Here is a 23855-nt window from a genome sequence, read left to right as displayed (position 1 = left end):
CCCTGGTCAGAATACACACACACACACACACACAGAGTGAGTGTTGAGTCATGCAGTATTACAGCAGTATTTATGGAGGTCTAAGGCAGGCTTGGACCTGTACACTTACTCACACACATCGATCTCCAGCCAGTCAACACTCACCATCCCTGCTCTGACATCACTCTATATGCTATAAGGCCTGTATGATGCCTAGGGATGACATCACTCACGTTTACTCTAAATTATAGATGAGAATGCTCAACTTGATTGAAACTGATTAATTGAGTCAAAATAAAACAAGCAATCTATATATCTTTCCCAATGAATCATATATGCAAATAACAATTAGTTGCAACAATTTGTATCATTTAATTGAGATTTAGTTACAGCAAGAAACTGGTGGACACACGCCAGGCTGGAATACACTGTGCACATAACACATAAGGAATGACGCAAGGTGTGAAAAAAGACTGTGGCGTGGTGAAAGATAGCAATGAGCACTGTGATGCGCCTTGTACATGGCGCATTCACTTTACATCATCATATTCATTTTCTTTAATTTACGTTTCAATTTCTATTGTTAAAATCTTCAATATTTAATCGCAAAGTAGTTTTTAAAGTAGAAGATAAATTGCAATTATTCGTGATCAATCACAGAATTTTTTTTGTCATTAAAGAGCCCAAAATATATTTATACAGCTCTGGAAATTAAAGAGATCACTTCAGTTTCTGAATCAGTTTCTCTGATTTTGCTTTTTATAGGTATATGTTTGAGTTAAATGAACATTGACGTTTTATTCAATAACCCACAGACAACATTTCTCCCAAATTCCAAATAAATGGTTGTTAATTTGGAGCATTTAGCTGCAAAAATGAGAAATGGCTGAAATAACAAAAAAGATGTAGCTTTTTCAGATCTCAAATAATGCCAAGAATTAAATTGTTGGTGAATCTACCACTGTATAACAGTCAGTGGTGATGGCTCATGATCAGACTAATGCCCCTGGTGTTGGCTATCGCCACATGCAGCAGCATACAAAACACACACACACAAATAGAACCAGCCACACACACACAGAGGCACACACACTTCCCAGGCCTTTCCCACTACTACGTCAAGTGTATCCCTACACTTCACTCGGGTGGAGGGCTATGGACTGCAGCTGTCTGTCTGGACTGTCTGAAAGGAGGTTTTTCGGGTGGTGGTGGGAGTGGGGGGGGGGGGGGGGGGGTATAGGAGTGGTACACACTGTTTTTCTGTGTGTGTGTGTGTGTGTGTGTGGAGACAGAGCCTGTGAATGCTTCTCCTGATGAGAGATGGGGGCATATTGAAAAGTATATTAAATTACCCTGATTAACAATTTAGCCACGAACAGGGGCTCCGGCGAGGCACTCTATGGGGAGGCTCCCGCGCCATTCATGCCCACAGCGCTGAGGTCGAAAGGTTCCCCAAGTTCACAGGCTCTGGGCCTTTTGTTATGCTAACGCGCTAGCCCAAATCAGCTGCCCCTGCACTGTAGCCAGACAGAAATTATTCCCTGAGAACTTTTCTCTCTCTCTCTCGTTTTTTTTTTTTTTTTTTCTGGCCCGGGACTTGTTATTCCTGGTCAGCGGTTCAAGTTGAAGGCTGATTTTATTGTGGGGGGATTCAGCAGCGCAGGGGGGTCGGCAGAGCTAGCGCAAGAATGCCTTAGAATGAGTATATCTGTGTGTGGGTGTGTGTATAAGTGGCACACGGGGGTGGGCTTGGTACAGTCAGAGAAATGAACAAATGAAGAAGGTGTTTCTGAAAGAATCGATGTTTTACGGTTGTTACAGTGATGTTTTGCAAGCAGCTCTGGCCTTTGACTTTGACTTGTCATCCCCAAACAGTCACATTCATTTCTCCAGATAAAAAGAGACGACAGGACCTTGAATCTTCAGCCATGACGTCAATGATGTGAAGGGAAGCAGAATGATAGACACCTCTAGCAATCTGGAATATACATAATAGCTGGAATCCTGTAAATACAATATAAATATCCACGCTGGAAGGTGGTTAAACAAGTGGTTAAACATTAAACAGTGGTAAAAAACAATATTAAAGATTATGTAATGATATATCACACCTCTTAAAAAGGTAAAAAAAGGAAAATATTTGTTTATCAATGTTCTTAATTATTTTTAATACATTTTTGTGATATTCTTGTTGATTTTTTAACTATTAATGTTAGTAATACATTAGTGGCAGCAAGAAGTAAAGTGCTACAAAGTATTATTTAATAGCAATGCCATAGAAAAATATATTGTTGGTTCCACAATAAATACTCTTCTGAAGGTTTACATGACTTGATGTACAGGTTCTTTCCTATGTTAATAAATAATTTTATATGGAATAATTTACTTTTCAGTGTGTAATATAATTTACTATTTATTAATATTATTATTTCTAGTCATTTGTAGTAATAACACATTCCTAAAAAAATCATCATCAAACGGTTATTCTATAGTTGATGCCATTAAAAACATTGTTGATTCCATAAATAACTGTTTTTCTAAAATAGACTTATTTGTGAAGATCATTTTAAAGGTTTTTTAGAACCTTTGGAGTAAAGTTAAAGTGTATCACTAATTTTAAGGTTCTCCACAGCTTGTTGTCAAAAAAAATGTTCAGTATATGGAACCAAAACAATGGTGATATTCTATGACATCACTCACAGAACACCTATATTTTTGTAGTGGTACTACTAATAGTAGTTTTTAATGTTTTTTTTTATTATTGGTCTTCCTTATTACTTTATTGTTGTCTTATTTTATTTTTAGTTTTAGCCATAGTAGTTGTAGATGCATTATTTAAGTGATTCCTAAGAAGCACAATTTTTGAATTAAAAAAGGACTATTTTTAAAAGAATCCTTTGAAATGTTTAAAGAAGTCAATATAAAGGTACCTACCGAGTTGAAAAAAATGTTCTGGCATCACATATATGACATATTACATTATATTATATATAGTACTGTAGTAGTAGTAGTCATTATTGTGGGTTTTATTGTTAATTTTAGTAGTAGTAATGGGACTTAGTAGTAATAGGAATAGTATTTGTGACAATAGTGTAGCAGTAGTATTCACTATTAATAGTAGCTTTATTCTTGTTGTTCTAATTCTTCTTATTATAATATTATTGCAATTAATAGTTCTAGTTGTAATAATAAATGTGGACATGGATTAAGTCAGTTCTGTTCTTTTTTGTTGTTGTTCCTACTGTTGTTTATTGATTTTATTTAGATTTTATTGTTTTTAATTTTATATTATTTTAGTCACACAATTGCTGATAAACTGATACAAAATGAAACAATTTTCAATTTTTCTTTCTCTTTAATCTTTTACCATGTACTTGAATGCAAAGCCATCATATTCTATAAAGACATACTGAGTCTCCTACAGTCCTGCGGTAAAAAGAGACATTTTATTTTTAATGCAAGGTCTCCAGAAACCCAAACCTAAAATAAAAAAGCCTGTTTACACAGTATATCTTACACAGAGTGGCTAATGCACTTAATGGACCTACAAACATGCATCCAGTGAAAAAATATATATTTTGTGCAGTTAATCAAATGTTTTCTACAATGTTCATACCTGTATGTGTGTTAAAATGAAAAAGTATTCAATTACACCAAACACAAACAGACACACACGAAATAACAAAGCAAACCTTACTGGTCAGTCAGTTTGGACTCTCCAGGGAGCCGGAGGTGAGGCGGTAACCCGTCCCTGAGGTCAAGGGCCAAACCCTCTTAACCCGAGGTCAAGCTCTTTAACACAGAGACGCGAGCTGCAGTTAGCTGGATGCGTGCCTGTGTTCGGGTCTCAGCCCATTAAAACAATTGCGAGAGAATTGCAGTACAGGCGTGTGCAGCGAAGCTGTGCTGAAATTACACAGCGCTGATGAAAAATACCTCAGCCTTCTGTTCATTCAAATAAGCACGAAAAATTCATTTGACATTTTGAATAAATTCCTGTAGAATAGAAATACCATCATCAAATTTACATTAGATTTATTTAATCGCATTTCCACTACAGGCCTATAGAGTTTTATTATATTGCAAACCAGCAAATTCATCAAAAACGCAGCACAACTAATAATCAATGAAATACAGTGGATGAAAGCAAAGAATAATAATAAAAAATATCTACTTTTAATATCATTAATATCTATATTATCTATAATAAATACAGTATCTGTCTGATATCTGATATAAGTTCTGTAGACAACATTCAATTAAGCATACAAAAGCAGAAATGCAGCAACCTTCAGTTCTTCAGTACCAATGAGCACAAAAAGATTGAGGACCACATTTTTTTTAGAATGGACTTTTATTTTGAATTTTGTCACCAGTTTACACAAACTGCATTGCTTTAGTTTGGACTTATTTAATCACATTTCCAACAGAGGCCTATAGAGTTTTCATATTTAAAAAAATAAACGTAAAACAGCAAAAAGCACTAATCTATGGAATTGATGAAAGAAGGCATAGAAATTGGAATGTGGAATTTATTTTATTTTGAATACTGCCACCAAATTTACAATTAATTTATCTAATCACATTCAAGCAACATTTAAATGCCTTTTTTATTTCATCCCCAACTTGGACTTTTTTTTAATACAGGCATTTAGTTTTTATGTGTCAACCCCAGAAATTTACAGCACTTAAAAAAATATATATATATTTTTTAAATATTTTAAATCTTTTTACCTTCCGTTTTTCTTTTTTGGAACAGGGTTATTTCATCACGTTTACAATATATATAGGCTTTTATAATTGTTTTTATATTTTAAACTTATTTCAAACCAGCAAATTCAAACCAACAAAAGCTAAAGAAATCAGAAAGTCATCAATGGAATAGATAAAAAAAGTGTAGAAATAATGGAATAATAAGAATAAGAAGTATCTACTAATTACTATTAATATGTAGAATCAATAATGCATATCTGTTATTCCTATTTTCTGTGGAACACATGCACCTACACAAAGCAAAACCAGACCACAGTACAGACAATAGATTTGCATAGAGCATGGAACGGCTATATAGGTGAACGCAGCACAAGCATGCACATAATAATGAACGACGGCGATGGATGCAAGAGGCCTGTCCATGTCGCCTCAGAATTCTTACTGGTCTTACTGGCTTTTGGGAATTCATCCATTTAAAAAAATCAGATTGGTCCAGTGTTCTTCTTCATCTCCAGTCCAAAACCAAGAGAGAAAGAGAGAGAATGGCTCCGACTGGGTGTTTAATTACCTGATCAAGAGAATTCCCTCTCTCTCTCTCTCTTTCTCTCTCTCCAGTCTAGCCACACAGCCCTCCCCCTTGCTTTTTTTAATTAGCACATCCCAGCATTGCACTCTACTCATCTAACATGCATGAGCTGATGATTTGATGCTGGACGGACTATCCAACTGCTTTCAATTTAAGCGCCTCTATTTGGGGACAATATGGCCGACAACGCCAATTCTCCAATCCTAAAATTGATGGTGCTGCAAAAGAAATAAAAAGAGAAGGAGAAGAACAACTAGAAGCACGCCTATTAGCATGCCGGCCCAATAGCATGCGCGGCGCGCTAATGAGAATGGGGGGCCCTTCTCCATTTCAGCCGAGGCCGGTCGGTCTGAAGGATCTGGCCGTCTTTACACAGACACTTCACAACACGGTGGAGGCCTGTATGGAGTGATTGAGTGAGAGGTGTGGGGCTTCTCCTCAGGGGGTCCGTCTGACCCAACATGGCCACAAAGCGCTCTGGCCCTCTCAGACCCAGCCCGGCCCCTCCCTTTCCGGGCCTGGTACGGTGCCTATTCCACAGCACAAGGACAGAAAGCCTAGACGGATCTGCTACACAAAGGTACAGTAAGGCAGCAATGCAATAATAAGCACTAACATCATTCACTCACTGTAAAACCCAATATGTTCTCTAAACTCGAAACCTTTGTTGTAACTGATTACCGAAGAAATGTTAAGAAAAAGTACAGGAAATTTAACAAATGTATATATAAAAATAAGAGACCACTTAAAAATTATGAGTTTCTTTGATTTTACCAAATTGAAAACCTCTGGAATATAGTCAAGAGGAAGATGGATGATCACAAACCATCAAACCAAGCTGAACTGCTTGGAATTTTGCACCAGGAGTGGCATAAAGTTATCCAAAAGCAGTGTGTAAGACTAGTGGAGGAGAACATGCCAAGATGCATGAAAACTGTGATTAAAAACCAGGGTTATTCCACTAAATACTTTCTGATTTCTGAACTTCTAAAACTTTATGAATATAAACTAGTTTTTTTATTTGCATTATTTTAGGTCTGAAAGCTCTGTATCTTTTTTATGTTATTTATCTTATTTCAGCCATTTCTCATTTTCTGCAAATAAATGCTCTAAATGACAATATTTTTATTTGGAATTTGGGAGAAATGTCAGTAGTTTATGGAATAAAACAACAATGTTAATTTTACTCAAACATAAACCTATAAATAGCAAAATAAGAGAAACTGATTCAGACACTGAAGTTGTCTCTTCATTTTTTTCAGAGCTGTATATTTCAAATTAGGATTTTCCTGAACTTTTATACTTTATTTAAACATTATTCTCAAGTACTGTATGCTACATTGGTTTTAGTAAAAATTACATAATTAATAAAAATCCTGCCAGAACTTAACCAGAACACAAATATATATATATTTTGTTATTTCATTTGTTTTGCATAATAGTTTTACAATGAATAGTTTATAAAAAGGTGAATAAAATTTGTAGATTTGTTTTTAGTCTTCTCTTTGATTAATTCAAGTATATATTTTAAATACTCATAGAAAAGCAGATAAAGAAAGAAAATGCTATAGAGTGAACAGTATTGAGAGCACAGCCAACACAGAGTTACAGTAGCAGCTCAGAAATGATGCTTGCTCTTAGAGCCTACAACACAGAGATCAAGCAGTTAATCATGATATATGATCTACAAGTTTAGGTAAGGTAGCCTGGGAGGAAAGAAACCGGGGGACACATCTAGTATGCAAATAGATTGTGCCATAGGCCAATGGTAAAGAAGCTACCAATGGCAAAACAGACTAAACTCAGTTATTATAAGTTGAATCTCAATTTGAATGTATGTGTGCTCACAAATGTCCACTTAACTAAAAAATAGTTGAGTAATGTAACAGTAACAGTACCGTTGCATGTATTAACTAGCTGTCAATAAAAGCTAGTTGAGTTACCATTTAGTTAGCATTAGCAAAACTTTTCAAACTGTACATTTTGTATTTGCTATTTTTAATTGAAGGGTTTCTTTTTTTTTTATCCTGTTAGGCCTAAAACTCACCACCTTCTTCCACCTATCTTTTTTGGCAACTGTATATGAAAAATATGAAGAGAAAAAATGGGGGGAAATGTACTAATAAATGTACTACATTTTGTCAAAAAGTGACAAATGGCAAAACTGAGGTTTTTTAATAAAAGTGATAATATGATACTGTGACTGTTATAAAATGTGTCAAAACACATATTTCTAAGAGAATTTTATAGATAAATATGTTCAAAACAAACTAAAAGACTGAAAGAAAGACTGTACACTCAAAAATAAACACGTAAATTAAATGTAATATAACAAGTGCACTCATCTTAAAAAAATAGGGCATTACATGTACATTGTTACATTTATTTCAAATAGTGAATCATCCAAATTAAGCATGTATTTTTAATTTGTATGCACAGTTTTGTCCACTTTAAATGCAGACATGTTTTTGCATTATTACAAAAACAGACAACTTTTGAGTTGAACCAAACCAAAAATATATGAGCTGCTAGAATACAATTTAGAATAAAATTTTATTTGGTAACAAACAGTTGCACTGGGCTCAGTCACCTCAAATAAGCACCTTAAATTAATCCTTATTTGAAGTAAAGTAATTATTTAAGTTGAATAAACCCCGTTTCATTAATTGTTACAATTAACTGTTACATTAATTGTTATATATCTTGTCCTTAATCCTCAGAAAAATAAAACATCATAATAAGTGGTGTCAATTAATTAAACAAAAATAAATCTGATTAATCGCAAAAATATTCTGTGATTAACTGTGATTAATCAGTTTTTATAGTGGATATTTAAATGTAAATGTGACAAATGTAAAAGCAATTATATTTATATTAGTGGTGTCAATTAAAATACTAGTATAAAAGAAGAAAACGGAGTGTCATGGCTATGAGCAGTGAACGCTGCACATAACAGCATGGAGCAGCAGAGACAGCGTTCATTCATAGCAGTATATTATCTGGCTATTATATCAGAATAAACTGAACCTTATTTCCATTTTAACTCAATTAAAAAGTATTTTTGAGACCAGATCATGTTTTCACCACAACTGAGCTGCTCCAGAAAAAAAAATCTGTGCGTTGGGTGGGGCAGATTGCGGCGGAAGTCAAACTTCGTAGTATAATTAATTGCGCTAAAAAAATAGTAACACGTTTCTGATTCTAAATTAATCGTGTGTTAATGCTTTAACACTGACAGCCCTAATCATAATACATATTGATTATCATGAAAATTAATGTCTTGTCCAAATATTGTGTAGATATATTTTTGCCATGTTGTTTACCCTTAATGATTATGAATTTAACTAAATCTTGAATCTTGGGAAGCACTTAATTCTTTTATTTTCACATTTCCCACCTTTTTTTCTTTCTCTCTTTTTTCTTTTCCTCTCGAGCCGACTGAAGTATGCAACCTGGGTCTAATGTCAACAGTGCTCCGAGGTGACATTTACATCCACGCAAGACATTTAAATATGTGTGACTAAAAAAATTATGATAAAAAAAACAACACTACCTGCTCTGCTTCTTTTAAATAACATTACGTCTCTGGAAAAAAAAATATCACATGACATTTGACAGAAAGAGTATGATTCTTCTAAATGGGGCCCGATACCATAATGGCAAATAAATGCCAACGGTGCATTCACTAAAATAATGGCAAAGTAATATAAATACTGTACACAAAACGGGGATGGGCCAACAGTGTTCGTTTGAATAGACAAGGTGAACTATTGTCTGCTGAAAGTGAATTCTTTTCATATGAGTTTTCAGAGAGAGGTGTCCTTTTATGTAACGTGGCTTATGTAAAAAGAGAAAAGGCATCACAATGCAAGAATAGATTCTAAAGTATTAATCATATTTCATAACAAAGATCATCCTCATAATCATAATTGTTACAGATGTTATTATAGAAACCAACATATCTGAATGTTCATAAACTGATTTCAGAAAGTCTATTATAGCAACACACTGTAGTGACCAGTCTGGGTCAAACTGACCAGTTTCAAAGTACAAAATTACATATAAAAAAAATCCTTTTTGAGCATAATTTACATCAGTCAAATGACTAATCAGTTTGTATTATATATGTTAACATACTGTACATTTATATTTTTTACCTATTATTCTTGTCTATGTGGCCCAGAGTGACAGTATAATGGTATAAATGGTAAAAGTATAACATTTACACAAAAACTGTCATTATCAAATGTGAAAAAAAAAAACTATGAATAAGAGTGAATATGGTGATCCTACTGAAAAATATATATTTTTGGACTGCTAAACATTAGCAAGTAGCTGATTGAATGTCAACCCATTATTAGATCATCTTATTTATGTATTATATTAATTAATTGCAACTAAATTCAACTATTTTTTTTGTAACTCACTAGTTAATGTGTACTGTCTTTTTCCATTTTTTCCATATTAACCTGTTGAATAAAACAAAAATACATGCTGTGTTTAAATTTTTGTTGTAAAAATATGAACCATTCCTTTTTAGAACATAAAAACAAAAATTCCACAAAAAAAGTACAGCAATATTTACACAAACAGAAACAGGAAAGTTTACCATGTTTTTGTAGCAAATCTCACCCTCTTTTTCTCTCTCTCTTTCTCTCCCTCTCTCTCTCTAGGGCACAACAGCTGGGAGATGTGACACACATATCAAATCGTGCTTGATTAATAAAACATGGAAATGGAGCGGAATAGTGTTCAGTTTTACATGCTTATTTTTGCAACTGTTGAATTGCACTTCATTTTTAGCACACTATTTTGTAAAACATTTTTTTTACCCTTTGACGCTCTCTAAAAATATCCTTAAAAAGCATAAATATATGATTTATTTCATGTGTTGTTAAAATACTGACCCACATTGCCACAAAATAATTCTAAAAAAAATCACAACAAATACAGTTTAAACCGTTATTAATAGACACAGTTACAAAAAAGCTAATATTGCAGTGTACCCATGTTCAGTTTTTATATGTTGAAAATTTGTACTTATTAGACATATTATTGTACCGTATTTTTCGCACTATAAGATGCATTGTATTTAAAAGGTGCATTTTAAATATAAGAGCTCTTTAAAGAGCACTTACTCTCTTAACACCTCTAACACACTAACTACTTCTAACCTCATTTCCTTCTTCCCTTCCTTTACTCCTCTATCCCATAATTTCCCTTTGACCTCCTCTAAAGACGTTTTTACCTTTAACTTCTATTACTTTTGTTCTTCACTATTGTAAGTCACTTTGGACAAAAGCATCTGCCAAATGTAATGTAATTTTAAGCAACACTAGAAAGGAACAAGGTTGTCGCCATGTTTTCCTTATTTCTCTCCTAAAAACAGTTTATTTGGGTGAGTAAAGTGCTTCCATTTATTTGCAGTAAGCTTAGATTTCCAATATTTTAGCATGGTTAGCAGCAGGGCTAGCCACGGTTAGCAGTGATATAGCGCTAGTTATTGATGCCTGACAACCCTGAATGTTCTGGTAACCCAGGGTGCTATCAGATAGCGGTTCCTCCCACATAGCTTGTTTTTTAACCAGGTAAACACACAGACTACAGTCTGATATACTCACCTCTGAACGGCAAAAGAGTTAGCGCTATGGTTAGCATCTAATGCTAATACTGCTAATAATGCTAATAAAATAATGCTCCTTACAACCTGACTGGTAATTTCATACATAAGGCGCACTGGATTAAAAGGTGCACTGACTATTTTTGGAAAAATAAAGAATTTCAAGTGCTTCTTTCAGTGCCAAAAATTCAGTATTTTTCCCGCAATGTAATGTAATTTACAAGCCATTTTTGTTTACTTGTAGTGTTTTTTGCTTATTTAATTTTGTTTAATAAAACAAAAGTGTACAATGTATTTACTATGTTGTAAAAATAAATTCCACAAAATCTATTGAGACTGGATTTTCTTCCAGATACAGTGCTGAAATATACAAAAAAAAAAAAAAGAAACGTTAAAGTTTACAGTGTTTTTGAAGCTAATTTCTCTCTCTCTCTCTCTCTCGGGCACAACAGCTGGGAGATGTGGCACACATTTCAAATCATGTTTGATTAATAAAAGATGGAAATGTAGTGTAATCGTGTTCCGTTTCCAAATGGTGAAAAAACCCTCTTGTCATTAAAAATAAAGCATGACATTCCAAAATAAGTGCGTTTGATCGATTATGCAAAGGCTAGGCTGTAGTAGTTTTTCATTGTCTTTATCTATACTACAGGCCTGGGGACTTAGAACAAAGGAGATGGCACCAAGGAGAGATCACATGGATAAGGAGCAGAGACAAAAAAAAATGTGTGTGAAAGTTGACTGTGTACTCCCCGACCTAGATAACGATGTTTCATCTAAAAATAAAACCCATGGCAAAGAGCCTAATGAAAAGAATAGAAACAGTGACGCACTGTATGATGTGTTAGTGGAGTGATGCTGTACTGCTGTACTGTAAACTAACTCCCTGAAGATTAAGACGTTCACTCATACCGCTGGTATACGGTTAAACGGATTAGAAGCAGTTGTTACTTTATAAATTTTGGAATAAAACTTTGAGAATGTGTCTCAGATATCAAGCTCTCCTTGACATCTGGAAGCAATGTAACTACTGTAGCTCAGCATGGGGTGGAAACAGCTAGACTGATGGATCATTTGTGTTCTAGAGACAAAAAATCTAAATGTGTGATGTCATGTGTGATGTCAACTCTGTTTAAACAGAGTTAAGGATACCTAAAGCTCCTGAATCAGGTGAGGAACATTATGTTCGGGTAACGATTTTTGGTTAGTAGAATTTTTTTCTGACATCTAACATTTCTAGAATGTTTAATCTGTCAAGTTTTTTAGATATTCTTTAAAGAAAAACATTTTTATTTAACTTTTTTAAATGTTCTGGAAACGCCATTGCAACGGCACTTGTGTCAATGTTTTAATTTTTAGTTTCAGAGAGCTTTTCATATTTCTATCATTTCATAGTTTTTGTCTAGCCGGGAATGTTATGTAAGAAACGTTTTAAGAACAACACAAATCATTTCTTGTTACACCTGGCACTAAAAGCTCTTCCTTTCCTCCTGCACCTGTGGTTACCAGTGATCTTTCAGCTCCGGACTTATTACCCAGAATGCATTACACACTGACATCACTCATTCACTCCCTCACATGACTGATCCCTCACAAGACACCTTCAAGACCATAATCACCTGAGTACTGAATTCACCTGTTTACCTCACTATAATTACCACTGCACTTCACTCATTACCCACTGAGTATAAGATTAGTGTATAGTTTGTTCTGTGTTTGACCTATTTTTGTATTTTTAACTATTTGCCTTGCCCCTCTATACTGCCTTACCTTGTTATCGACTTGGACTTACTATTGGTCTTACAATTCTTGGTAAGTTTTTTGGTTTTCACTATGATTTTGGATAAACCTTATATAATAAAGCTTTTTTATTGCATCTGTGCTTGTCTCATCCCTGCCTGGCACTGACAATATTATGTATTATGACATAATTTCTGTAATGATACAGGCTAAGACCTTTTAAAAACATTGCTAAATGTTCTTAGAACATTCTCTGTTAGCTGGGTTCTTGGTTATGTCCCAATATTTATGTCAAACATTTTTTCTGACTAGCATGTGGAACAATGTGGCTACCAGATCATGCAAAAAGAAATAAGTAATAATAATAGTAATAATAATAGTTTTATTCTATAATGATTAACTTAATTTTTAACTTAATTTTAACTCAAAATTTTGCTTTTTAATTTTGAACATAATCTGGCTGTCTGTAAATAAAAACAAAAAAAAAAAAGACAAAAAGTTCATGTTTGATTAAAGTCTTAATAGGCAATTCAGTTCACTCTACCGCCATCTTGCAATGTGGCCAGGCAGTTATTTTTAGTCATGCAAGACCAGTCTTTTATCTGTTTGGAGTAGAGATACCAAAATACTGGAATTGAAGGTCAGCTTAGCATTTTAGAAATATATTTTACATCACTAATAAACAAAAAAATTAACAAGAACCTCATTAATAATTTGTAGCATCTGTTATATCTACTGCGCTTGCACAGATCTCCACAGCAAGGCAGGGCTTCACCACTAACAACGCTACAAATTTATGTTCCTTCCTTTAATTAACTAAAGGTAACTTTGCCTTTTGAGAGTTCATCAAATCAAATCAAATCAAATTTATTTGTATAGCGCTTTTTACAACAGGTGTTGGCACAAAGCAGCTTTACAGAAACATGATTACAGGACAAAGAATCAGGCAAAACATTAAACATAGAATATACATAATACAGAACCCCCAGTGAGCGCGGAGGCAAGGAAAAACTCCCTCAGAGCTGCAGGAGGAGGAAGAAACCTTGGGAGGACCAAGACTCACATTAAAGGGGGGACCATCCTACCACTGGTCAAACGGCTTTTAAATTAAAATTTAAAAAGTCTTTTATACATCCACATAGGTTTTATGTACTCAGGAGTGTAATAGCGCCACTAATGGCTTGGGTGTAATCTGTAGTGGAGAGTAAGATGGTCGATGAGCAGCTGATCTGTGGTGGTGGTGGAGAAGAGCTGACTTCAGAAACTTCCATCAGGCTGGACAGGAGACGTGAGAGCCTGAGGGTCCAACATCGGTATCGGGTCAGACAGGTGGGCAGTCAGTAACTCGGAGGAAAGCAGAGAGATGGAATTAGTTTTTACTGGATTTATGCAAAACTGAGAATATTAAAACATTATCAGAGTGTGGCAAATGACTCCGGCAGAACTGAATAAAACAGCCTAACTAAAGGCAGAGAGCCAGAAGGTAACATAGACATGGAGGCACCCTGAAACACCAGCATCCACCCACTCCACCGTCCACAAACCTGAGTGACCGTGTGCAGTGGGAGAACAACAGCACCAGCATCTCAGTTTACCACAATTTCCTCTGTCCATGAACCCCTGAATCTGCAGCCTTATCTAAAGGGAAAAACATTAATTACCAAAAGCTAAACTAAACAAGTAAGTTTTCAGTCTAGACTTAAAGATTGAGACTGTGTCTGAGTCCCGAACATATTCGGGGAGATTATTCCAGAGTTGAGGCGCTTTATAAGAGAAAGCTCTTCCTCCTGCAGAGCTCCTCTGAATTTTAGGAACTACTAATAAACCAGCACCCTGAGATCTGAGTAATCGCGGTGGTTCATAACAGGAGGAGATGAGGTCTTGTAAATACTCAGGAGCGAGTCCGTGTAGGGCTTTATACGTTAACAGGAGAATTTTATAGTCTATGCGGAATTCATTAATGTTCATTAATGTTTAACCTGGGGCTGAATTACTAAATAGCTCTGGGCTACTTCTGTTCTTGATTTTCACTTGAAATACACAAACTGCATTGATTACAAGAACACATCTTGCCATTGTCAGGTTCTGCAAATGTTTAATTGGAATAGTTTAATTAATTCAGTTAAAGTCTATTTTTGATTTGCCTTTTTAATAAATGGAAGTTCCAGTAGAGCTGTTTTAAACCAGTATTAAGGGCAGTATTCAAGGTAATAGTGAGAGAGAAAAAAATGAACATTTATGAATTGCTAAAATAGAAGGGTATGAATTGAACATACTTTCAGGAATACCATTGTGTTGATGTGTTGATGGTGTTTATGTTTATGACATATTGTATGCAACGCAATACCGGGAGTTTGTTGTGGCCCACTGTGGCTGTCTGTGTTGGAGTTGAGAAGGGGGTGGTCTTTCTATCAACCGGATCTTCCATTATTTAGTCACCACAAATGCGCTGTGGGTGCTAAACACAGGGACAGTTCCATGTTAGCTAATAACATAAATGGATAAACTAGATGAACTGGACTGAGTTTAAGGTCTAGACTACAAGTAATGTTTGTAATGCTAAAGTACTTCATAATCCAATACTTAATATATAACATCTAAAATTATGTTTCCCAAAAACCTAATTATTGATACAATAATGTATAAAATAATGTAATTTTTACAATACAATATTTTATTTTTTTGCATTATTTTGTCACGTTACAAAGTTTGATAATGATATTTTAGTGTAGTCTATTTGTGCTCTACCTACACATTTTAACAGCAGATTTACATGTTCATATATAGCTCTGGAAAAGACCACTTCAATTGAATCAGTTTCTCTTTTGCTATTTATAGGTATATGTTTGAGTAAAATGAACATTGTTGTTTTATACTATAAACTACAGACAACATTTCTCCCAAATTCCAAAGAAAAATATTGTCTGCAGAAATGTATTTGCAGAAAATGAAACCTGGCTGAAATAACAAAAAAGATGCAGAGCTTTCAGACCTCAAATAATGCAGAAAACAAGTTTTAAACATATTCATAAAGTTTTAAGAGTTCAGAAATCAATATTTGGTGAAATAACCCTGGTTTTTAATTACAGTTTTCATGCATCTTGGCATGTTCTCCTCCACCAGTCTTACACGCTACTTTTGAATAATTTAGGCCACTCCTGGTGCAAAATTCAAGCAGTTCAGGTTTGTTCATGGCTTGTGATCATTCATCTTCCTTTTAATTATATTCCAGAGGTATATACTGTATGTGTATGTATATACATGTGTGTGCGTGGTGTGTGTTCAAGAGAGGCGTTGTGTCAATACACAGAGAGGGTCATTTTATAGTGTGTTTTGCTATACACACACCTAGGTTGATGTTTGGGCTCATAGGAAGGGGGAGCACATTCCTGACACACAAATGACTAAACTGCCACTAACTGCCCACTATTTAAAGTGAAACAACCGTGTTCTTAGTCTACTGACTAGGTAAAGTTTTCTCCACTTTTGAGTGTTTCATTTTTTTTTTGTTACTTTTCCATGACCAACATGGGAAGAACTAAAACATTTAGAAGGAATTATTGACTATTAAGGGTGTAATGATTTTAATACAGTAACAAAATATCTGTTTAAAAAAAAAAACATTTTATTCACAATAGAAGAGTTTTTACATATTAGATGTTAAAAGTGTAATTTTACCATTTCATAAAAAGACTTACTCATTTAGAACTTAATGGTAAGAATGCAGCTCAAAAAGTTGAGACAGGGCCATATCAATCATAGTGTAGCATCCTCTCTTCTTTTAACAGCAGTCTGTAAATGTCTGGGAAGTGAGGAGACTGATGGCCAATGGTCTATAAACATCAATCAAGCTGCAGCGGAAAGAGTAAGCAGTGTTTTATGCATGCACCTGACCTCACTAATGACCTTACCTGACGCCACCACACCAGTACATTGGAAACATTTGTCCATCAGATTGCCAACTTCCTGTGAAATCTCAGAAAGATATGTAGCGTTTGATTTGAATTTGGATGCTGGAATTAATTTTCTAGTACCTAGGTGGAAAATTTAACTGAAATGCTCCTACAAGTCAGATTTCCTAGTAGGAACGCCAAGAGAGCCTCATCAACCTCGAGTTCAAAATCCAAGATGGCTGTACTGCACGTCACCAGTAGTAAAACCAATATCGCTAGGAGTGCTAACAATACATTATATTGCATTACATTATTTTACATTACATAGCATTTAGTGGACAATTTTATTCAAAGAGACTTACAAATATATATTTTTTTCTGACCAGGCAGTGTATAGTGTAGAAAATAAATGAAATAAAGAAAAACAATGAATGAGAAGGTGTGTCTAAACTTTTGTTTGGTACTGCATAGGAAAATTACAGAGAAGTTAACTAACCTAAGCAGTCTTCAAGGAGCCACATAACAGATAACCTAGCTAAAAATTTTGGTCTGTCAACAGAAAAACACTGTCTGACATCTGCAAACATAATTTGAACACACTTCACTGTTTTTCACTATTAAGACATTTGAATAAAAATATCACAAATAGACAAATTATGACTTTTGAACGTGAGCATAAATAAACACCCCCTCCTTCAGCTCCCGCAGACCCCCAGCACCGGCAGAAAAACGTCACATGCGCTTTCAAGCCTCCTGCGACTATCGGGTCCTTCACAGGAGGAAGGGGGACCTAAGCATTTGCCTGTGTGCAGCTAAACTAGAATACAAGCAGCATAAATAGGCGGTATTTTATTGCGAACGTTTTATGATACAGATATATTCATAAAATAATCCTACATCATGTGGATCACTCTGAAGAACGGAATGTTAAGCGTTGTTTTGACTTTATTTCAGGCGTATCCGCTGGCTGCCTGTGGTGAGGAATCCCAGCGTGACCTCTACTGCAGTTGAAAACACTGAGGGGGATCAGGGTGGACACAGGGATGTGAAGTTGGCAGGTCGTGCGGGTTCAGATTGGCCTGTTGACCCCTTTGCTCTCAGATAACAGCAGCAGAGTCCAGCAGGCTTATGATCTCCGCGCTGCTACCCTACCGACCCGCGGTGTTCAGAGTGAGCGTCGGCGCCGAGCCGCTGCTGCAGCAACATGGTGAGTGCAGGAGGCTAAAGCTAACATCTGCTGAGATCTGGGTTAGCTGGCTAACTAGGACCCATTCAGCTCCATGAAGGAGATCTTTATGGCTGTTATGTTAGCTAGGTATCTACGTTCTTTGTATGTGGTTACTGTATTCTGTGTCGGTTTATTTAGCGCTAACTTAGCTCACATAGCTAAGCTAACTAGCTATCTAGCTTCTGTTTATGATCATGATCATCGTCATGAAGATAAAGCTGAAGAAGATGAAGAAGATATAGAGACAGTATGATTAGCTACCTAGCTATCTAACTTACTGTCTCTAGATCATCATACTTATTTTCAGCTCCATCTATCACTGACTAACTGGTATCATCAGCTAGCTAACCTAGCTATGAGACTTCTGTTTATGTTCATGTTGATGAATATAGCTAAAGATAAAGAAGGTGATGATGATGATGATGATGATGATGGAGATGAAAATAGTAGCTGTCTCTAGATCATCTTCAGATCCATCCATCACTCTGCAGGCTGTCTAACTGGTATCATAGCTTCAGCTAACTATCCTAGCTAACCTAGCTATCCAGCTTCTGTTTGTGGTCATGATCATATAGATACAATGACAGTGATTGTAATTATGATGATAATTATGTGGATGAGGATGATAATGATGATGATGATGAGGATAATAGAGTTAAGGACAGTAGCTATGTAACTTACTGTCTCTAGATCATCTTCAGCTCATATCCATCACTCTGCAAGCTCTCTATCTTGTCTCATAGTTTCAGCCTCAGCTTCCTAACCTATCCAGCTAGCTGATCCTATAAGGAAGAAGGTGAAGATAATCTAAACACAGTTGGGTTAGCTAGCTTACAAGGACCCATTCAGCTTCATGAAGGAGATCTTCATAGCTAGCTAGCTAAATGTGTCCTTCATTGCTACTGCCTGTAGATCATCTTTAGCTCCATCCATTACTCTGCAGACTGACTAGCTTTTCTCATACATTCAGTTAGCTATCCTAACTAGCTAACCAGCTTCTGTTCATGGTCATGATCATAAATATGGCTAAAGGTAAAGAAGGTGATGATAATAATGAAGCTAGCTTCTGTTTATGGTCATGTTCTTGAAGATAGTTAATAACAGTTGGGTTAGCTAGCTAGCTAACAAGGATCCACTCAATTTCATTAAGTAGATCTTTTTAGGAAGCTAGCTAGATATGTTCTTATGAGGTTACTGCATTCTGTGTGTGTTAGCTAGGTTAGCTAACCTAGCTTCTGTTCATGATCATGATCATGAAGATAGCTCTGCAGTCTGACTAGCTTTTTCTCATAGCTTCAGCTAACTAGCTAGCTAACCTGCCTAGTTTCTATTTATGATCATGGTAATGAATATAGCTAAAGATAAAGAAGATGATGATGATGATGATGATGATGATGATGGTGGTGATGGAGATGAGAACAGTAGCTACATACTGTCTCTAGATCATCTTCATCTTTAGCTCCATCCATCACTCTGCAGGCTGATCAACCAGTCATAGCTTCAGCTAGCTAACCTAACTATGAGGCTTTTGTTTATGGTCATGATCATAAATATAGCTTAAGGTAAAGAGGGTGATTTATTATGATAATGATTGAGATGAGAACAGTAGCTAGCTACTTTCTCTGTACCATCTTCATCTTCATCTACTTCAGCTAGCTAACCTAACGATTAGGCTTCTGTTTATGGTCATGATCATAAATATAGCTAAAGGTAAAGAGGGTGATTTATTGATGATGATGATTAAGATGAGAACAGTAGCTAACTACTTTCTCTATACCATCTTCATCTACAGTTCAATTCATCACTCTGCAGGCTGTCTAACTGGTATCATAGCTTCAGCCAGCTGTCCAGCTTTTGGTTATGGTCATGATCATGAATATATCTAACGATTAAGAAGGTGATGATGATGATGGGGATAATAGAGATGAGAACAGTAGCTACATACAGTCTCTAGATCATCTTCAGCTCCATCCATCACTCTGCAGGCTGCCTGGCTTGTCTCATAGTTTCAGCTAGCTACACTATCTAGCTAGCTGAGCTAGTTAGCTAGCTAACAAGGACCCATTCAGCTTCACAAAAGAGATCTTCATTGCTAGCTAGCTAAATGTGTTAAGATTAGCTTTATCTTTAGCTCCATCCATCACTCTGCAGGCTGGCTGACTACTCCTAGCTTCAGCTAGCGATCTTAGCTAATCTAACTATCTAATCTATCTAGCTATCCAGCTAGTTAACAAGGACCCTTTTCTCATAGCTTCAGCTAGCTAGGTAACTAACATGTCTAGTTTCTGTTTGTGGTCATGGTCATAGCTAAAGATAAAGAAGGTGATGATGATGATGAGGGAGATGAGAACAGTAGCTACATACTGTATCTATATCATCTTCATCTTCAGCTCCATCCATCACTCTGTTGGCTGACCAACTATAGTCATAGCTTCAGGTAGGTAACCTAACTAGCTGTCCAGCTTCTGTTTATGGTTATGGTAATGTAGATAGCTAAAGATAAAGAAGATATAAGTGATTATCAACATCAAGCTTCAACTCCATCTGTCAATCTTCAGGCTGGCTAGCTTGCCAGAAATGAAAAGGAATAGAGCTAGCTTAGCGGAATAGGCTTCATTCAATGTAACCATTAAATCTATGTTTAGCTAGCTAGCTAATAGGCTAGCTAAATGATTAAAGTCTCTCTGTGTGTAAAACCTACTGTTCTGTTAAGTAAGATCTGGGCAATATATATTTTATTGTATTGTAAAATTACATACATAACATAACTAGCTAGTTATCCATGCAGATTTAACTAAAGACTGAGGACACTCAAGTTGAATACAAAACTTGTATAGCTAAATCAAATGTGTTTGTGTGAACTGCAGAGTGACCTATTAAGTTTCTCTCTTAATAATTTCAATATATACTAGATCATGATCATGATGAGCTCATAGTCTAAATCATGATCTATTATTGATTTAGTGCTATTCAGTGTCTAAAAAGTATTGAAAATAGTCTTCATTATTTTTACCTGTCACACCTGTGGATGACATTGGTCACTCAAATGGAGGGCAGGTGGAGTTGTGGGTATCACCTTAATGGCTGCTTTTGACCTTAAGATGCCCTTCAGCTTGTGTACACTGTGTTTGCACTGATAAGAAGCAAACTGTATGTTGAGGCCTATTTCAGTCATTTGATATTTAGGTCTGATTTTTTTTATTTATCATATTTTTAAGTCATATCACCTATTAGATTGATCATTTGTTGTACCATTTTTTTTATGTTTTCTCTAGAATAGTCGAGATGCTGGTTTAGAAATACTCACTCGTCTTATCTCCAGGTTATCTTAAATTACCCTGAGCGTGCTCATGGCTCAGAAGAGCATGTTCTTGATTTTCATGCGTGATTCAGGTTACTTTGGCAACAATGTCATCAGTGTTCATGATGTACGTCATAAGAATACATTTAGGTGATTGCTGGCTAGCTGTTTGGCCAGACAATACCCTTTATATTTGCTCACTTCAGTTCCACTATGTCCCTAATTATATTAATAACCCAGAAAAATGTTCTGTGTCTGCAGTGGGTCTGTTACAATAATTACTGTGTCATACAATATTTGGACATTATTGCGGTGTAAGTATTGCTCATTGTGTTTACTTAGCAAGAAAACCTCAGTTAAAATAGTGGTTTGTTTTATTTATTTATTTATTTATTTTATATTTAGAAGATTTGTTCCATTTCAAGTCTAAATGGTATTAATCAATGAAGTAGCCTGTGGTACACAAAAATAATTATTTTTTAAGTATCTGTATTATAAAATTGAGTAGCAGTTGAAATTCAAATGTTCACAACAAACAAAATATATATATATAATATTTCATATTATTTATCAGTAATGTCCCAGTTTATTATTCTTGTTTGTTTTAGCATTTAGCATGTAGCATTGATCCCACTTGGAACATGGATATTTCTACATCTTTCTTCAGAGTAAACTTTGACACTTATTTAATAGCTGCTAAAGCAGTTTTTCGAGCAGTCATTTAAGCTAAATAACTACTACTTTTAAAGCTTGCTGGTTTGTTTGGGGATGTTTTGTTTAGATTTGTGGTTTTATAAAGTCGGTCAGTGTGGACAACTAGTGCATATGTTTATATGTATATTTGCTTTAAGGCAAAAAGTAACAGGTAATTAGCTGTTTGTCTATAATTACAACCCTGAGGTATCTCTAAATATTATTTATGTAAATGGACCAAATTGAATTGCTCTGGAACAGCGACAGATAATTACTGCATTAGCATGCTGTTGCCTCCACCTGGTCTTAAGAACAGTTAACTGTTTACATGTGGGGGCTGCGGTGTGTTGCAGTAAACACTGCTGTGTCTGCAGTGTCAGGGTCTTCATTGTCGTCGACTTGGAAGGTCTTAACAGTTCCATGTTTTTACATAACTCAACTCATAAAGGACTGCTTGATAAGCTGATATGTGAATTGATCATGTTTTAGGTTTTATTTAATGGATTTATGTGCAGAAACAGTAAAGGAATAATTCAATGAAAGCTACCATATGTTTTGCACTATAAAGCTATAGCGCTAATAATAAACATCTATTTTCATTATAAGGCACATTATGCGACTAGTAAGAAGCAGGGGTGTCGCCATGTTTTTCTTGTTGTTTCATGTTTCTGAGACCTGTATAGCTAAGCTAAGTAAACAAAACTGTAATTTAACAAAAATATATATATTTAAGTAAAACAAGCACTGAATGTAAATCTACACAGATTTCCTTCCTGAAAACTGTTTGTGTAAGTAAAGTATCATTAGATTTCCAGATTTTCACTATAGCTGGGTGCAGCAATATTATCATTAGCAGTTAACCGCTAGCCACGGTTAGCAGCTAATACCACCTGACAGAGCTATACTGAGGTAAGCAAACACGCAGACTACAGGCCAAAGAGCGAGACTACAGGCCACCGTAGAAAGAGCTAGTGCTTATAAAAACGTAATTTTAGTTGGGGCAAAATATCATTTTAACTCAGAATTAAACACACTGTTTTTAACTTTGAGCTTGTGGAAAAATAGCTCTGCTTTTATTGTCAGATTTATGTCAGTGTGACAACTCTCAACAGTCTAGCTAGAATTTAGCCCTGTTCTCTGACTGATTAGCATTGCAGTTCTCTCTGGATCCTCTCAACATATTGTGCAGTTATTTAGCTAAAGAGATTGATGCTAGTGTTGGCTAGTGTTAGCTTTTAGATTAGCACAAACGCACACTCACATTCTCGCATTTGTCTTGCTCACAAGGAGTTTTTAAAAACCTTACCTGAAGTGTAATACACTTTATTATGTTGTAAACTAGTTTGTTTTTGAGGGAGAGTATGTTGGAGAGAAAAAATGGTAAAAGCCAGTGCTAGCTTTTAGCTTAGCATAGATCATTACTGGCTTCCCTGACTTCCTAAACTAAGTAAACTTTCATTATTTATCTATATTTTTTGAGATTTAGAGAATTATAAAATTTAGTCAGTGTCTTGCAAAAGTGAGTACACCCTATATATTTTTGTAAATATTTTATTATATCTATTAATGGGACAATACTGAAGATATGACAATTTGATACAAAAATATATTTGACAATTTGATACAAAGTGTACAGCTTGTATAACAGTGTACCTTTGCTGTGCCCTCACAATATCTCAAAACACAGCCATTAATGTCTAAATAGGAAGGAAATGTTAGAAAATAAAACATGGAATTTAAACAGGAAAATGAACAATTTTAGGATATTTTAAACAGGAAATAATAAAACTGAATTCGATTAAAAGATGAAAAGGAATTTGTAAAATAAAAAAATATAATTCGTATGGTCCAATAAATCCAAATGGGGAGGATCCTACAAATCCTATAAATGAAAATAAAAAGTTTTAGTTTAGTGTAGAAAATAAAATTAATTTAAGATAATACAAAATGAATGTAATTTCTGTGTCATGATAAAAAAAATAGGATTATATAGATAGGGCACTACAACCAATTTTGAGAAAAAAGTTAATGTGATTTGAAAATGAGTTTGGTGTGAAAAAATAAATTAAAAATAAAAATCATGTAATTCCTGCATTTTAATA

At 35.1% G+C, this 23855-nt stretch overlaps 1 protein-coding gene across 1 annotated transcript in view; it reads left to right on the top strand.

The window, feature by feature from the left end:
• Positions 1 to 5379: 5379 nt before the first annotated feature.
• tmem161b (transmembrane protein 161B) overlaps positions 5380 to 23855 on the top strand; it is a 44997-nt gene continuing 26521 nt past the window's right edge. Inside the window, exons 1-2 of the mRNA XM_022667452.2 lie at positions 5380 to 5858; positions 17486 to 17738. Coding sequence (XP_022523173.1) covers positions 17736 to 17738 — 3 coding nt within the window. The 5' untranslated portion in view covers positions 5380 to 5858; positions 17486 to 17735. The remainder of the gene's footprint in view (positions 5859 to 17485; positions 17739 to 23855) is intronic.

The sequence above is a fragment of the Astyanax mexicanus genome, chromosome 22, assembly GCF_023375975.1.
Source record: "Astyanax mexicanus isolate ESR-SI-001 chromosome 22, AstMex3_surface, whole genome shotgun sequence".
Classification (NCBI taxonomy): domain Eukaryota; kingdom Metazoa; phylum Chordata; class Actinopteri; order Characiformes; family Acestrorhamphidae; genus Astyanax; species Astyanax mexicanus.
This window is presented reverse-complemented; position numbering and strand designations above follow the sequence as displayed.